At 37.1% G+C, this 16777-nt stretch overlaps 1 protein-coding gene across 2 annotated transcripts; it reads right to left on the minus strand.

The window, feature by feature from the left end:
- Window positions 1-3165: 3165 nt before the first annotated feature.
- On the minus strand, window positions 3166-14450 carry tbx1 (T-box transcription factor 1). Of its 2 annotated transcripts, none has more exons than XM_084413629.1 (8): window positions 13677-14450; window positions 12090-12480; window positions 9417-9518; window positions 8996-9167; window positions 7857-8012; window positions 6630-6697; window positions 5597-5697; window positions 3166-4190 (listed from the first exon to the last, which is right to left on the minus strand). In XM_084413629.1, the coding sequence occupies exons 1-8, from the start codon at window positions 13861-13863 to the stop codon at window positions 3808-3810; spliced, it is 1560 nt and encodes a 519-aa protein (XP_084269755.1). In that variant the 5' UTR covers window positions 13864-14450; the 3' UTR covers window positions 3166-3807. The 2 variants fall into 2 exon arrangements, with proteins under 2 accessions (XP_084269755.1, XP_084269756.1); XM_084413630.1 differs by having other exon boundaries at window positions 12090-12429; window positions 13677-14226.
- Window positions 14451-16777: the final 2327 nt, after the last annotated feature.

Below are 16777 nucleotides of genomic sequence, written 5' to 3' on the forward strand. Positions count from 1 at the left end.
GCAAGCTCAGGCGGAATGAAACGATTTCTGTTGTCTGAGATAAGCACGGGGTGATTTGTTTTTATATGCAGCGTTGACAAATGGAACACAAATTCGCTGGAAGAAACGCGGGAAAATGTGAAACACGTGCATGGCTGTAGGTAAACATCTTTGCAGGGTTGGTCCACCTTAATCTTTTTTTCTTTTAAATTTTTTTAAGAGCTGTCTTTGGACGTGCCAAGCAAGAAAAATGTACACAAAAGATAGGCTTGTCACAACAGATGTTCCAGATGCGACCCTGTGTCAGATGATTTCCAGTTATTTTTTCTTTAGCCCATAGTGTGATGTTTTACTGAGTTTTTAGTTAGTCGTCTGATAAGAAATGTCCATATGCGGTGAGTTACACCCTTGCAGGCTTTCAACATGGACTAATATATAAAACAACATTTATACAATAAAATGTAGGCCTATTTAAAAATGTTCTACTAATGTTTCTAATCAGTTGATTCATTGCGTCTCTTCGTAGCCTTCACAAAAGATAGATTTGGACAATCGTTACAACTGCATGATGAATCCAAAACGTGGCAGAAGACATTAAGGTACAGTTAAATGAGAAACTGGGTCAACATTTATTTGGCCTAATGCAATAATGTTCATTGGGAAATGTAAGCATGTTATTTTAGGCTCTGGATGGCTGAGAGTCCTTGTGCCAGAAAAGGTTACAAACCCGGAAAGTGCAAAGGTGGATGATAGGCTCTCGCGCTTTAGGATTTTTTATATTGATTTCTATAGCCTGTTTTCATATAGCCTATTGTCTTTTTAAGCAGGCGTCACTAATGTAATATTGTTTTATATCCAGTGGCAGTGCTGACTCTACAACGTAGCCTGTCATTTTATCTCCGCACGTTATGATCGATAATATAGGCCTAATTCGATAATGTTATGGAAGTTATAAGAGCATGAAATACCGAAATATAGCTGCCTAAGGCCTGCATGTTATTTTTTATGTAGGCTTTTACTTCGTTTAATTTGGTGTCTTTGCATGGAAATACTATTATCCAAGTTTGAAAAAAAAAGAAAAAAAAAAAATATATATCTATGATATCCAATTAATTAAGATAGCCTACTGGATTTAAGTTTATGCAAACCACTTTTTGGCGGGGGCGATGTTTTATTTTATTTTAAATTGTCCATTTGTATAAACGCATTGCTATTTAATTATTAGCCTACGTTAACACGTTTCTTTTCAAATTAATTATATTATGATATAATTTAATCTAAATAGGCCTAAATTATTTACCTCAGCCTAAGCAAATTTAGCAATTTTACTTTCTTCTTTTTTAAAATGTTGAATTTGTAACATCAAAATGCTGAAACACCCCTGTTTTAAAACTTAAACTTAATTTAAAAAAAAGTTTTTAAAATTAAAACACCCCTGTGTTGTACACATAATTACTCGTATATGTCACTCTGTGTGTGTGTGTGTGTGTGTATGTTTTCGAGGCGCAGGTATTTCCTCTATAGGATCAAACAGTGTTTCAATGCTGAACTTCGCACGCATCATGTTTAAACTTCAAAGACGGATACAATGTTCGGTGCATTCGGCCCATGAATAATGATCATTTTTAGAAGCGGTCATTGTTGGAAACAGCCGTCAGTCGTCATTCGTGGATGCAGGTACAGACTGCGCGACCGAGGGCCCCAGTCGGCCCCTCTCATCAAGGCGAAGCGCTACCAGAGAAAACACAGATGGGTAGACCCCTGCCCTGACGGAAGAGCCATGGGTCCGGGTGTCCCGGTCTTCCTGATGGGCCAAACTCATTACCTCTAGCCGGGAAAAGGCTCACGCTAAGGGAGGCACAATCCTCCAAACGGGCTCTTCCGGCCCCAAATGTACTAGGGAAATAACACGCTTCACTTCACAATAAACGGATTGTTAAAAATATTTAATTACAAATTAGTATCAATATTATAGACTTTATCAAGAACTATAATCATCTTTGTCATTACGTGTTTGTTGTGAGATTAAATATTAAATGTAGGCCTATCAATTTTTTTTTTTTTTTTTTTTTTTTTTTTTTAAATAGCTTAATATCTACAAAAAAAGAATACATTTTATATTGGCTATATTTCTAATCTATATTTATTTTATTTAAAAAAAAAAGAGTCAGAAGAACATTAGGCTACATTTTAAATGTTTAATTTATTTAGGCTATATTTCGGCTAGAAATAGAAATACATTTATAATGACATTAATAATGCAATTTGGAAACATGCATAAAATGCGCAATAATTGCCTAATGAAATTCTCGTTCGTGTTTACAATTTTTCATTGCTCTTGTTTTCCCTTCATTCATTTTTTTTCCGTTTTAACGGTCCCCATTACATCGCTGGTCCCAGTGCATCGAGTTGTTACCACAAACAAAAAAATTATACGACCAATTAGTCGTCGCTCAAATGGCTGGAAACATTGTTTAACCTTTGATACTTCAGAAAGTCGTTAGCTGTCAGAGGTCAAATGGTGTGCAAGCGTTTCTTTCCTCTACCATGGGATTACCTAAATCACTGTGTACAGAGAAACAGTAGATATACTGCCAAGCGCGGTTTGCCGCATAGGTGAATCTAGTTCAATAACGGTTCACTTTTATTTACAGTGGAATTACATAAATACTGAGCAATATCATCTAGGCTTTAATATCCTTCTTATTTTGTGCATTTCTTTTCTTTTTGTAAATCCACTGTTAGTATTAAGTCTTCTTGTTGTTCATGGACATGGTTTTTTTCTCTAGTTCTTGTTTTCTTTATGAGTCTAAGCGAATTTGCATAGTTTGACTGAGCACATTGACTTTATGGTTAAAGCAAACCTCTTTAAAAAAAAAAATTTGTAAAAAAAGTATTAGCGTTTTATACATATTAAAATTTAGCTGCATTCAACCATTTCATCTGATATTTTTAAACTAATGAATATTTTACTTTTAATAAAATATTTTTTTACTATCACAGGAGATAAAACATTTTTGTTCTGAGGTTGAAACAGGCCCAAACTGACAATATTGCAATTCTCAATGTGGTAATGCATCAATAATTTCTTTCCAAATGAAACATGTTTGGACTTCTGAGGAGAATGAAAGCAATGAGTTGCGTTCCCTCTAAGTAAGGAAAGAATTAGATTTGCAAATGCTAATGGAACATGTTTAAAGGTAAAATATTTAATGTTTATTTTACAAGTTCAGCACAGTCATTCTGTTCATTTATTTATTTGAATTGCTGCAAGTCAGTGCCACGTTACAAGCTTCATGGACCTGCTAAAGTTGGTCTAGCGTTTTCACAAAAAAAAACTATTCATTCTCAACCAAAAAAAAAAAAAAAAGAGTCATTAGGGCATTTCAGCACCTTCAAAACAGCGCAACATGCAAATATTCCATCTATCTAGAAGCTCGATGGCTCAAGGGTAATATATAATTTATGGCTTTTTAAAAGCAAAAACAAAAAGTGCATCCAACACAAAAGTTCAGTTCCAGTCCGTGATAATGCATTAGAAGTCTTTGTCCTCCTCATTACTCCAAACACTGCAGTTTCCACGTGCTCTGCCATTGTTCTGAATCTGAGTTCACAGGCCGTCCAGAGCTAATGTTGGGCTCATCCTTATGATCCACAACATTTGTGACATTTCTCCCTTCAATAAATATGGCAGCTTCTCTTTCCATCTGTAAGAAGCCACTGCAAAAGACGTGCCCAACCGAAAACTGGGACACACGAAAAAAGTGTTTTGTTTTTTTTCATTCTGTTTTGTCCCGTGTGGCTCTCGATTTGGTGCCGACTGAGTCATTATCTGGGTCCGTAGTCGTAATTAGTGGGTGCGCTTGTTGCAGAGTACATGTTGGCTGTGGCCGGGTTCATGTGGGGGTGGTAACCGTGGCCTCTGATGCCCGGTGAGGGATACGGGGACGGCCTGGTTTTGGCTCCCAGATAGTGTTCATAACTGGTTGGATACTTGTACGGATGATGGTGCAGGGTGTCGGGGGGTTGGGGGTGTCCGTCGAGGCGTAGTTCGTGGGGTGGGCTGCGGTGGCCGGCTGTGAGGGGTACGGCGTGGAGGCCGCCGAGGACTGGAAGGGCAGGGCTGAGGACTCGGGACATCAGCTGGTGAGTGGGGTCGGAGTGGAGGGGAGTGCCGCTAGGGTCACGGTCATATTCTCGCCTGCTGTCCTCTGTGTTCGGGACAAAAAAAAAGTGTAAACTGTAAGATTTCAAAATATGATATGGTGCAAGATATAACCAGGTGTGAGTCATATTGTTAGGATTAGTTTGCACAATCACACTGTTGATTAGACGCCTGCATTCTTAAAAATAAAGGTTTTAAAATTAGGCTTTTTCAGCAATGCAATAGAAAAAACATTTTGGGTAAACCTTTCTATAAACAGTTATTTTTCTTTGTGAAAATGATTAAATTATTCTTCACACTATTACAAATGTAAGACAATGAATGGGAAAGCAATGTAATTTAGTTTGTGGATGGATTATGAATTTAAATGTGTAATCGTAAAAATATTCAATTGTATATATATATATTTTTAATTTTTATAAAGGGATATTAAAGGGATAGTTCACCCATAAATGCAAATGTGGTCATCACTTACTCACCCTTATGTTGTTCCAAACCTGTATGAGTTTCTTTCTTTTGTTGAACACAAAAGAAGTTATTTTAAAGAATCAGACAGTCGACGGCAACCATTCACTTCCATAGTATTTTGTAATTCAATGGGTGCTGTCAACATTCTTTAAAATATCTACTTTTGTGTTCAACAGAAGAAAGAAACTCGTACATGTTTGGAACAACTTGAGGGTGAGTAAATAATGACAGCATTTTCATTTTTGAGTCAACTATCCCTTTAAAGGTTCTTCTTCATCGATACGAATAATGAAGATTTATCTTCAAGAGTGTGTTTGTGTATAGATGCAGTTTTGAATGGCTCTTTACAAATGTTGGAAGCCCAGACAATGAGTTCAGGGGACCTGAACTGGAATGAAAAAGTGGAGTAATTTAGTTTGTTTGTGAATGATGTGTGCTGTGGTTGATTGGCAGGATAAGTCATAAGTGTCCACGTGAGCCCAAAAGAGGTAAATTCTCACAGGAAATCATTTTACACTGAGCGTAGGACCGAAAAAATCTCAGTCTGAGCATGTCCTCCGGGCATGCAGCTGTTCAAACCTTTGTGTATTGAAATTTGCAGCGCTCAACTAGACAAATGTAACTGTTTTGCGCAGTGGAACGTATATGCTGAGAGACCAAACAGACTGGAGCCATTACTCGACTGAAAATCCTAACTGCCTTTATTTGGGCCTGTTGCTCATTTCTAGCAAATTGGCTTTTACACGGTAATCACAGCTGAATACGGTTTAATGTTTATGCGTGTGAGTGTACATTCCTGTACGCGCTGTTTGATCAGTAATGGATTTAAATGTGTAATAGGCACACAATATTATCCATACAGCAAATGTGACCATTCGTCTTGTCATATTGTAGAAATGTTCATTTGTAAACTCAGGAATATTGTTTTAAAACATTTTTTCCCGTGCTAAATGAGATTTTGTTAGCTGTGTTTTATATACAGACCTTTCTCTGTGCCGTTCTGCTGTGGGGGAGAGGACATGGGGTTCCTGGTTCGAGCAAACGCACTCATGATTTGCAGAGAGCCCGGCCTGTGATTCCGGGGCCTGAAAAGCGGGCGAGATAGAATCAGTGACATGTTCTGGAATGCATTGTTTTGTAGTGTGTATGAATGAGTGGTATGTCTAATGGTATTCTAGTATTTTCATTCAGAGCAATAAATCATAGTCTTTCAGCTTATTTATTTTGGCTTATATGTGCCCTAAATATAAATGTTAGGAATTGTAATAAAAAAAAAAAAGAACATCAAAATTGGTTAACTGTTAATAATTATATTAAGACAGCATTTTTTTTCATATTGTAAAAAAAATTTAGAAGTATGTTACACTGTAAAAAATTATATGATCAATAAGTTATGACAACATATTTTGATGAGTTAAAGCAATTTATAAACATAAGTTAAGCAGTTTCAACCTTTTTTTATAAGTTCATTTTCAACTCATTTTTTAAAGTCAGTTTAATGTCATTTAAGTTGAAATGACTTAAACATACAAGTTGATTGTACTTAATTTAAGACAGCAACTTACAGTGTGCTGTATAAAATTTTTTTTTATTACACTCTTAAAATAAAGGTTATTTATTGACATTAATGGCTCCATAAAGAACCTTTAACATTCATGGAATCTTTCCATGGCACAAAAGGTTCTTTATAGTGGAAAAAGATCTTAAGATTAAAATGTTTCTCACACTAAGAAAAAAAAATGCTCATCTATGGCATTGCAAATATGGTTTTCAAACTCCCTTTTGGAAGCTTTATTTTTAAGAGTGTTCATGTTCATTACTATTTTAACGGTTAAGTTAGCAAAAAAAAAAGAGTGTAGTATAGCCTACGGTTATGCTACAAATTTGAATTCCTTATCTAATTTGTTAGTTATAATTGCATTAATGGTTCAATATAAAAATCAAATGTCCTTATAATATTTCCAATACATTTATCTTAATTGAGCAGCAGCCAAAAAGAAAAAAGAAAAATTCTCACCAGTCCTCCGGATCACAGTCTCTGAATCCCTTGGCAAACGGATTGCTGGCGATTTTCAGTTGTGTTATCTGAGAGGAAGAGAGTGAAAACGTGAAAAAAAATATTTTTACTAAGACAATGAGATTGTTTATACATATAATAATTTCTCAAAGTCCACTGAAAGCTTGTGTTATTATAAGGCGTTTTTTAAATTGTAAACTCATTTTTCTGCAATGTTTCGCTCCAATTAACCGCGTATAGCCTACAGCACAGTTAATGTATGTGCAGTATTCCTGAAAGGGCGTAGACACTCGACGATTGTATTTATATTAGCAATAACAGATTTCAACATTTATTTGGACACCGACTGGAAACTATTTATGTTAAATATGAACACTCGAGGCGAGGTAATGCCTCATGGCTGGGGAAAAGCGCTGGATGAAGATGTGTGCGTGATTTTCCGGAATGAGTCGAAAAACAAATGTAAAGCCCGCGGTGAGAGTTAGAGATCAAGAGGTCAAACTGATAGAAGACAGAGCAGGAAAGACAGATGAAAAAGGAGAAGAAAAACACTGGACAGCTGCGCGAGAGCATCGGTGACACCACGGTCTTTATTTAGAGCTCATCTAGTCAATGTATCGTTTTAAATTTCATTTTAATTTTGCCTTTCATTAAAATGATTTAAGTGTTCAAAGTTCTTACACTGTAAAAAATTTTTATTTGCTCAGCATTTTATGTCAACATGTTTTTACATTGCTTTAACTCATCAAAATAAGTTAAGCTATTTTCAACTTTAAGTTATACCAGATTCAACTCTTTTTTTTTTTAAGTCAGTTTAATGTAATTTAAGTTGAAATGATTTAAACATCCAAGTTGATTGTGCTTAAAAATGTAAGGCAGCTTACAGTGAACAGTGTGTTAATTATAATAGCCTACATTTAAATACTTATTGCTTTTAAAAGTAAATTGACATGACATGAAAACAATAGTTTATTTTAAAAACTATACGTTTTTTGTTGTTGTTGTTTTTTGCATTTTAAAGAAGCCATCAAGTCGATTCTAAAAATACTTTCACGATACTCGGATTTATTTCTATTAGGTTCGTGCTTTAGGAAACCGCCATGATTGACAAACATTAAATAGCTACATACAGCAAAATAATTCTCCGTAAACTTCTAGTGGGTTTAACTCTGCCAACAGGACGTCCTTTCTAAAAAGTGGTAATTAGTGTCAGAGATGAGCACTTACTCTGTGGTTTTGATAGGCTGTGACGGCGGTAAATCTGGTCTCCTCGAACACAAATGTCTTGTAATTTTCCTCGGCGTATTTCTCACTGTCTTTCCTAGGATCCACGTAGACCACATGGAATCTGGGCTGGTATCTGTGCATTGAGTTCAGTATGATCTGCAAGAGCAATAAATATAATTTAGCATGATTTAAAAAATTAGAAATCAGGCTGTCATCGCATCTTTTGAGGCGAATTAGCCTACGTGTCGCGCTTTACAAGTAGGCTACTAATAAAATAATACGTTTTATTTTCAACTTTTTTATTTCCAAAGCTCAAGGTCGCTGTACAAGTCAAGGAGATAATACATAAACACCGCATCAAACATAAATAGGCCTACATGCAGGCCCTACAGTAGGCTACATACATACATACACATACATCGCCTATAGCCTGCACAATAACTAAACAACAAATCACTACAGAGGGCTGGAAATACTATAAGAAAAGATACGAATTTGTGTTTTTTTTGTGTGTTTTTTTATTTTTTTTATTAAAAGTGTCACGAAGAGTTAGTGAAAGAGTTTTGGAGCCACTGGACTGCATAATTTACCACCCATTGATGAAAGACAAAAACGAGGTACAGTAAGCAGGTAAAAGTCAGATTACCGAAGAGCATACATTAATCAGGCCTAGATAGAAACTTATTTGGAAAGTGTGAGGTACTTCACATTAATACATTTGTAAAATAAAAATACATTTTAAATGTGAAAACTAAGAAGCAATCAAAAGTCTAAATAATAATTGGCAATGAATGTAGCTTTCATGTGGATATCATTTTTTCCATGCTCATTTGTGTTTACGCCGTTAATGATACAATATAGGCATAAATAACGTCCGAAATATGCAGAATATACATAAATAGCCCTACACTAATTAGTTCCACTTCCACATCATTATACAATAATAGTGTTATTAAATACTGCCTTTAAATGTGCAGATTTGTCACACGCGTAATTTAAGGATATTTACTCCTCTCAATCTTCCACTGGCCTGTGCTGTTCTCAAATAAAAAATGACAAAAGCCAAATATCTCATAATTAAAGGCAATTTACATTTATAAACATTTCATTCTGGTTTAAAAAGAAAAGGTAACACCTACATGTCCGTTGTCGTCCAACAGATTGTTGGTTAGTTTTAGTTTATCGAAGGAAACGATCTGTTTCATCCACTGCGCGCCTTTGGCAGGTGAGTCGGGGTGATAGTGCACTCTTCCTGGAGTCGCTGGGTCAGCCTTCCCCGCCACAAGCCACGATGAACTGTGGAAGGCATACCTTCAGAACAGAGGACAGAGAAGAGAGAGAATGAGTACTCGGTTTGCAACGTCAGACAGTTATGTTGTGCTCTTTGGGTAACACTTTATAATAATATTCACTATAAATATGATTCACTATATGACATTATGCGCATTCAAATAGTAACGAAACTGTCATGTGACGTCGAAATATGTTTATTCGTTTTGATGCAGAGAGTGTATGCATAAAAGTAGGCGTAAACGTATGTGCCATAGGCTTATTGCATACCTGTATCGTTTATCATCCACTGGTAGGAAATCCATCAGGAGCATGTAATCTGCCATTGGGTCCATTCCAAATATTTTGACTTGAAATGTAGGAAACATTCGTCTGGAGAGGAGAATGCAACCCGTTGGTTATGAATAAACAATCTACTTATTTTCTATTAATTAAATAATTTCATATACATCTTTCTCTATAAATGGACTCTTTTCATTGTGATGCCACAGTATTTTTGCAAAATGTTGCTGACCATTTGGGATTTTACATGCATTCTTATGCAGACTGCAAATATGTGTTTAACTGATAGGCTATAGAATATTAGGCCCGCGTTACGCGCAATAATTATCTCCAGCAAACCTCGGACCTTCAATGAAACATAGCAGTTTTCTTTGTCTCTCTCTCTCTCTCTCATTCACAAACACACACATAACCCTGCGCACAAGGATGCATTTGTCGATTATGCCGAACAAACACATAAGGACGCATACATTATTCTGAAAACGTATAAGCCCTTCTGCATGCAAGCTTCTGAAGGAAACATGCTGCATACCAGTGAAAGTGATACTTGTTCAGTGAACGTGAGTGTCTTTTCAGGGCGCTAGTTGTGGATAGGTGAAGCTAAAGTAGCTTTTAAAGTGCCTTCCCTTAGATTCAGTGTAGTGAGCACCTTTGGAATGACAGATGACCTTGCGCGCGCGCACACACATAAGCGGACAGACAACCAGGTAAAATGTCGCACTATTAGTAGCCCCTTAATGTCCCTTCATCTTTCTCTTTTAGCCGCATCTTTCACCGTTTAGCATCGAGCATTACGCAGATCATTATGAATCAAAGCTGTGACTTCATAAGGGTAATTGATGATCCTCTTATGCCATATTGCAGATAAATTAAGTTAAATCTTAATACGCGTCTTTGGGCGATAAAGAAAATCACACTGTTTCTGTAGTTTGAATTAGTACTTGTAGTCTTATTATTTGCTTTTAGTTATTGGTTAAATAAATTTATGTTTTTAAGTGTATACTTAGCATGGTGGCTATTGCATTTGAGATGCATGCAGTGAAATAATTAATAGATTTTCTTGTTTGTTTAGCTGACATTCAATATATACACGTAAAAAAAACGAAAATTAAGCTGTCTTAATTTATTGAAATCAAATTGGTGCTAAAGTTAAAGTGATAAGTTAGTTGAAGTGGTAAATTCATTGCCCTTTTCGACCACTTTTAATTCAATCCGGCCTATACTGATGAAAAGGAAAAGAAAAAAAAATCTTTAAAAAAAATGAGTAGCCTAGCCTATGAATATAGCAGAAATGTTGACAGGCTAAATGAATGGTAACTAAAGAGCTATTTCGCTGTAAAACACATGACTTAAATCTAAAATTCCATTTCGAAACATTTGTAATGTGTGTTTTTTTCCCCAGACGTACAGCCATTCATCGCTATAGGCCTATTGGAACGGATAGTGACGCTATAGCTGATGCACCGTGAAAGAAAAATTGTTCTGTGCAAATGTTTAGCCATAAGGCAAATTGGACTGAAATATAAGTAGAATAATACATGCCTTGGGGAAAAAATGCATTTTATATGTAACATATGTCTGGGGTCTGTAGCCTATAGCAAATATTAACAGTGAGATTAGTGTTATCGCGATGTTCTGCTACCTATCAGAATAAAAGCCAAATTTGATTCCGACGCCTGCAATGTTTTATTCGCCTCTGAACTGCTTCGAGTTGAAGTAGGCCACAGCAGCTGCAAGAAATTAACACTAAACTAGATGAACTGTCCATGTAGTGGTCTAGTGACCTCATTTACGAAGATGCGGCGCTTCTAAAATGATGGTATGTGCCATTCAGCTCCCCTTTGCCTTCTCCCTGCATGTGATTTTTATTTAAAAGATAGGCTAATTTGCTGATAGAAACGTACCTTGGAGCATAACACTTCCTGGCTGAGGCCTGGTTATACCCAAATACATGTGTGAATTTGTATGTGTGTACGCTCGCGCGCATTTATCTTAGTCATTTAGTGTATATATATTCATTTATTTTGTATTAATTTAATCATGGTCTGTTTTGCACGAAGTAAATGCAAGCTAAAACTCGACATTCACCTGAATAAACAGACCGTGCTGTACAAACAAGACACTATAGCTGTGTATATTAATCGTGAAAGCCAGCGAGGAGCCCTTTAGCACACAGGTGAGCTACAAAATGTACTGTATCTAATGCTGTCTGTCTTATCACTGTGTAAATACACACAATAGACTGTTTACACTTCATTTTAAATGGCCATGAGGATTGTGCTAAGCTAATGCACTGTTAAGGGAATTTAATCAGAATCAGACCTATGGAACTTTCTGACAATTAGATGATAAATGTGTCTTTCCCGTGCAAGAAGTAGATTTTAAGATTTCTTAGTTGCTTCTAAAAATGATCAATAGTTTATTAATTAATTAAGAAACGATATGTAATGCTTAATCCATCAGTAGTTCAAGTACATTGATTATGAAGTACATTTAAAACATTTAATTGTATGTTAAACATTCTACGTTTTTTTAGTGTTAAATTCAAATTCGCTACAAGTCTTTTATAATTTCCTGCGCGTAAAAGTCGATCAATTATATTAAAACAACAACTTGATGTCAAATTATCTCAAAGTTCAGTATAGAAACCTGTCAACTCACCTCCCAGCTTTTGTGACAATCATTTCAGTTCCAAGTTGATTAAATTCATCCCAGAGCGCCTTCATTTCCAACTGTACATTAATATTGGCTACTTTAGGGTTCTTTTTGATCAGCGTTTTGTTCGGAGTTGAGCTTGAAGACGACGAGGAGCAGTTGGACGTCCCGCTGTCTCCCTGTGCCGGGGCCTGTGCTGGGTTGGATCCGGAATAGTTGTAGGCGTGCTGGGCAGCCGGACACGGCTCAAACTGGGTTTCATGATGGCTGTAGGGATCCCCAGGCGACGGAGAGAGATGGTAACTCCCGGGCGTATTGAGACTGCTCAGGCTGCTGGTCGTGAAGGCTGCAACATCGCAAAAATGGGACAGCTGCGTCAGCCACGGGCTTGATATTGCTGAAATCATTCCAAAAATTGGGTTTACAATTTGCGCAGGACTCGAGTGTAAAAGCAACAATATGCAAGTGAATACAGGAGTTCGCCTATGATGATCAAATATACAGTGATGTCCTCGAGTGTGTCGCGTATGGGAAAGTTTCCCGTTTTAATGTGTATCCAAGAACTTTTAGAACGATGGTCTTCTTCTAGGTTACCGCATATTGCCTAGATGAAGTGCTTAGAAAGGCCGCCTTAGAAATTCCCTCTTTTTCGCTGAACCTGTAAAACGCCTTCCTAAGTCGCTTCGTATTGATTACCGATGGTCTAAAGTTGTGCGTATATGCGCGGTCCGTTGTCTTCAAAGGCTTGCGCGCTGTGAACTGTTCCAATCGGCCTCTGTCCTGCCCCTCTGCTAAACTGAAATCCAGACTTCTCTCTTATCTCACACATAGGGCCTCCCCTTTGCGATAAAACCGGTTCTTATTTCTATTTAGATAAGGAACTGCAGGTAATGTGCCTTTCCTCGCCTTGGGACGAGACTGATTGACAGAGAAGTGCGCCCCTTATAATGGGCTTTCCGGCACCCATTTACTTTTGGATAAGTGTATCGCCCACACCACCCTCCTCTAACAATAGACTGGTTAGCTGGCACGACGGAGAGTAATTTTTTTTTCGCAAAACAAACAAACACCCGCGCAACATGGACAAACAACTAATTTTGCAAAGGAACAAGTCTCCCCCGTCTATTTCTTGAATGCTATTTCCTTTTGTTCACAATTTTGCTGTTGGCCACTGCTCGTCTGACAGGCTCATCCTTGGGTTGGAGGTGGAATCTGAGTTTCCTAGATTTCTGCGGCACTTTGCTAGCTTTTGCATTGCGCGCGCTACTTAATGCTTACTTGGTCGGTTTATGTTATTGTAGGACCATGCAATGACTATCCTGTTTTACAAGTTGCAGCTAATGTGCAACTTAGGACAAATTAGCCTTATTTGCATTTCTGTCTATTGTTCAAATTAGTGCACGGAGAGGAAAGCGCGGCGGTTTATTTACTCACTGCGTTGGGCGTAAATAGTCAGAACATGCTGTTGAATTTTGCATTGCAATATTAAAACAAACGTGTCTTTGGCGATAACTGAACGTTTCTCGCGCGCTCTTTAAACAAACTGCGCGAGCCCTTCAAATCACAAGGTTATTGTCAATATCGTACCCGTACCTTCCATCTCCCGCGTGACAGTGCTGTAGTGCATTTTAATGGATCTGGAACAGTTTTGCACCACTTGCTTGTCCAGGCTAGTGGCGTGTTTGTCAAATGTTGTGTTTCCTGCTTGATCCCTCGCTGAAATCAGACAGGCAATACTGAAAGCATTTGCCTTTGGAGAAAGGGGACTACTGTCGTCCATAAGCGAGAAACCGAGTCAAGGAACACCGCTTCCACCCCTTCCGAGCTACTCCATGTCGAGAACACAGACAGTACAAACAATGAGTCGAAGTACACGAAGTTTCATTCTTTGAGAAAAGGACCTATTGGCGATGTTGGTGCTCTCCACTGTTTTCAAAACAAACTATTCCCACGGAATTTGCTCCGCTTTATACGCTCCAATTAAAAGATCTGCTCGAACACGTCCGGCTGTATTAAAACATCGCTCTTCCATACACACACACACACACACACACACACACACACACACACTTGAGAAAAACAGTTTTCTTCAGCCGCGGTGTCTGGGTGATGTCATGAGGGCTCGCTGGAGAAGAGCTACTGCGGGAGAGAGTGTCAGAAGCGCGAGCTCCACGCCTCCCGTGCACGGTTGAAAAAAAAGTGTGCACGCTCTCCACGGGATGTTTTATTTGAATAGGACCTTGTCAATCACTGTACCAAATTTGAATTCACTGGCAAGAAAAAAAGAAAAGAAAAGAAAAAGAAAACGTCAAGCGAATGTCCTGCTGTACTTTTACAGCAAATTATATGTTGTGACTTTTCCCACTGGTAGAGGAAAGCATTACAAGCAGACACTCTGAACTGTACACCAGTGATCTGCACGCAGACACTCTGAACTGCTTGCTAAATGAATCCAGTTTAAAGCGGTTGACCTATCAGTGCATTCAACGAAGGTTCTTCAGTGGTTCTTTGCAACATCTGAGGCTCGCTGTATATTGTTCTTGAGCTGCAGGCTGCTATATGGTCCTTTAAAGATTCTACAGTATAGGCTCTTCAGATCGTCATGCTTATGGATTTTAAAAAGCTATTACACTGTAAACATTATTGTTGGTTTAACTTAATAAAGTTAATTACCTTGTTGCCTTTAATTGAATAGTCAGTACAACGGAGATTGGTTTAATCAACAGAAAAACAAAAAACACTTTAAGGTTATTTTTTATTTTTTTTACATTTCAGGAAGTTTAAGAAATGTATACTGCGGCTGTAAACCTTTTTTATTATTATTATTCTATTGGAACCCATTGGCCGTTTTCACGCATTCTATAATCATTTAGTTAAGCTTTTCTTCTTTGCTTTAGGACAGTGCCCTTATACACTGATGACGGCTACTTTTATATTTCATTAAATTTTTCATTTATTCAAAATGCTAGTTTGTGTCATGCCATTTTGCTTTTTTCTGAAATAATTGATTTACTGTTCTCAATGGGCAATAACTGTGAGCAAGACATTGTCTTCCTGAAATGTTTGCTTTTTTTGTTGTTGTTGTTGCAAGTAAGTCTGTCGCCAAGCATGCACGTCTGCAGCCAGCCTTGCAACCCAAGTGCACGTGAAACGTAAGCAGTGTATCGCGTGGCTCAGGCACTTGACCCTTCTCTCTGGTATACAATATCTAACTGGTTATCGGCTTATCAAGGTTCATAATTAATGAATAGAAACAAAAGTTATGTTTTGTTGACCTGCGGCGATAGCAACCGGATTGAATCTAATTTACACTCGGGCGATTGAATAACAGGCAAAAGCAGCAGGGCTCTAATGAGATAACCTAGTTAACTACACCACTGTTTTCACTTCAGCTTAACACTATTTGTTTTTGGATGTTTATCTTACGCCTAGCATGCTATCGTTCGTAAATAAACAAATGTTCTTTTCTTCTATAAGGAAAGATCCTTAAGGAAAAATCATTTACATGATTTGATTGAATTAGGTTTGACATACAAATCCTAAAATACTAAATAAAGTTTCATCATTATTTAGTATTGCATTTTAAAGTGCTTTTGCAGTAGCATGAAAACAGACAACCAAACTGTTGCATTGGTGACGCATTCCTCATTTGACTTAGTTTTTCTTTCTTTATTTGCAGGAAAGATTGCAGTGATTGAGATTTTGTGCCAGATCAAGAGGCAGGCGTGCGTAAGTATTTCCTTCTTTTATCAGATGCTTCTTTTGATTCCAGATCACTTCATCACTGTCAAGTCGGAAGCGTCCTTTGTAAATACTCAGGTGATAACAGACACAATTCAGAGCTTGATAAAAAAAAAAAAGAAAAAAAAAAAGGACAGACCGTAATGTTGCGTAACGGAAAATAGATCTTATATTTTGCGCAAGGAGGTTATATTCAAATAAAAATCATTAAGTGGCGCCTAGATTGTTAAACAGCCCCCCCTCCCATTTTTTTTTATTTTTATCTACAAGTTCAAAATCGGCCAACATCGGGTTCCGACCTTGAAAAAAAAAAAAAAAAATGTATTAGTCTATATCTGTGTCATATAACCCAATTTGCCTCACAGTGAAGTACTGTACACCCTTTGTCTGTTTTGGCACCCGTATTTATTTTTTATTTTTTTACAAATTATGTTTTAGAAAAAGAATATTTAAAAATAGACAATACTGTGTAGATTTTTAAGATTCGAGGCATTTGTTCTATTTTTTCTTGTATGGGCGGCTATGCAAGCTCCTCTTTATCAGTATGTTTTAAATTAATCAATTCAATTCACGTTTATTTAGCGCTTTTCACAATAGGCTACACATAGTTTCAAAGCAGCTTTACAGAAAATGCATGTAGAAATGCAGAAAAGATGTGCAGATGCACAGAAATGTACAGTTGTAAGATAATAATCTTGCAGTTAGCTATAACATCATTTTAATTCAAGGAAGAAACAATGAGCTCATAAAAGTAATAATTACAAATTGTGAAAATAATGATTAGCCTACAATATATAGAAAATTTGGCAGTGGTGCAATAAATAGTCTAAGCATATGTTTTTCTGAAACTTCCGTTGGATTAAACTTGACGTTCACAGTGATACGATTGCATAAGTTATGCTTTAGTGGAATTAGCATGCATCATTAATTTGTGGTTTGGATGATGTTTTCAA

Source organism: Rutilus rutilus, assembly GCF_951802725.1.
Source record: "Rutilus rutilus genome assembly, chromosome: 7".
NCBI lineage: Eukaryota > Metazoa > Chordata > Actinopteri > Cypriniformes > Leuciscidae > Rutilus > Rutilus rutilus.

Bases quoted from the DNA above. Each gene is read 5' to 3' on its own strand.
- tbx1 (XM_084413629.1), bottom strand. From the start codon at position 13,863: ATGGACGACAGTAGTCCCCTTTCTCCAAAGGCAAATGCTTTCAGTATT. The intron at 9,519-12,089 runs GTGAGTTGACAG...TCTCCTCTCCAG, and splicing joins ATTGTCACAAAAGCTGGGAG to ACGAATGTTTCCTACATTTC. The intron at 4,191-5,596 runs GTCTGTATATAA...TCCCGAACACAG, and splicing joins GCAGAACGGCACAGAGAAAG to AGGACAGCAGGCGAGAATAT.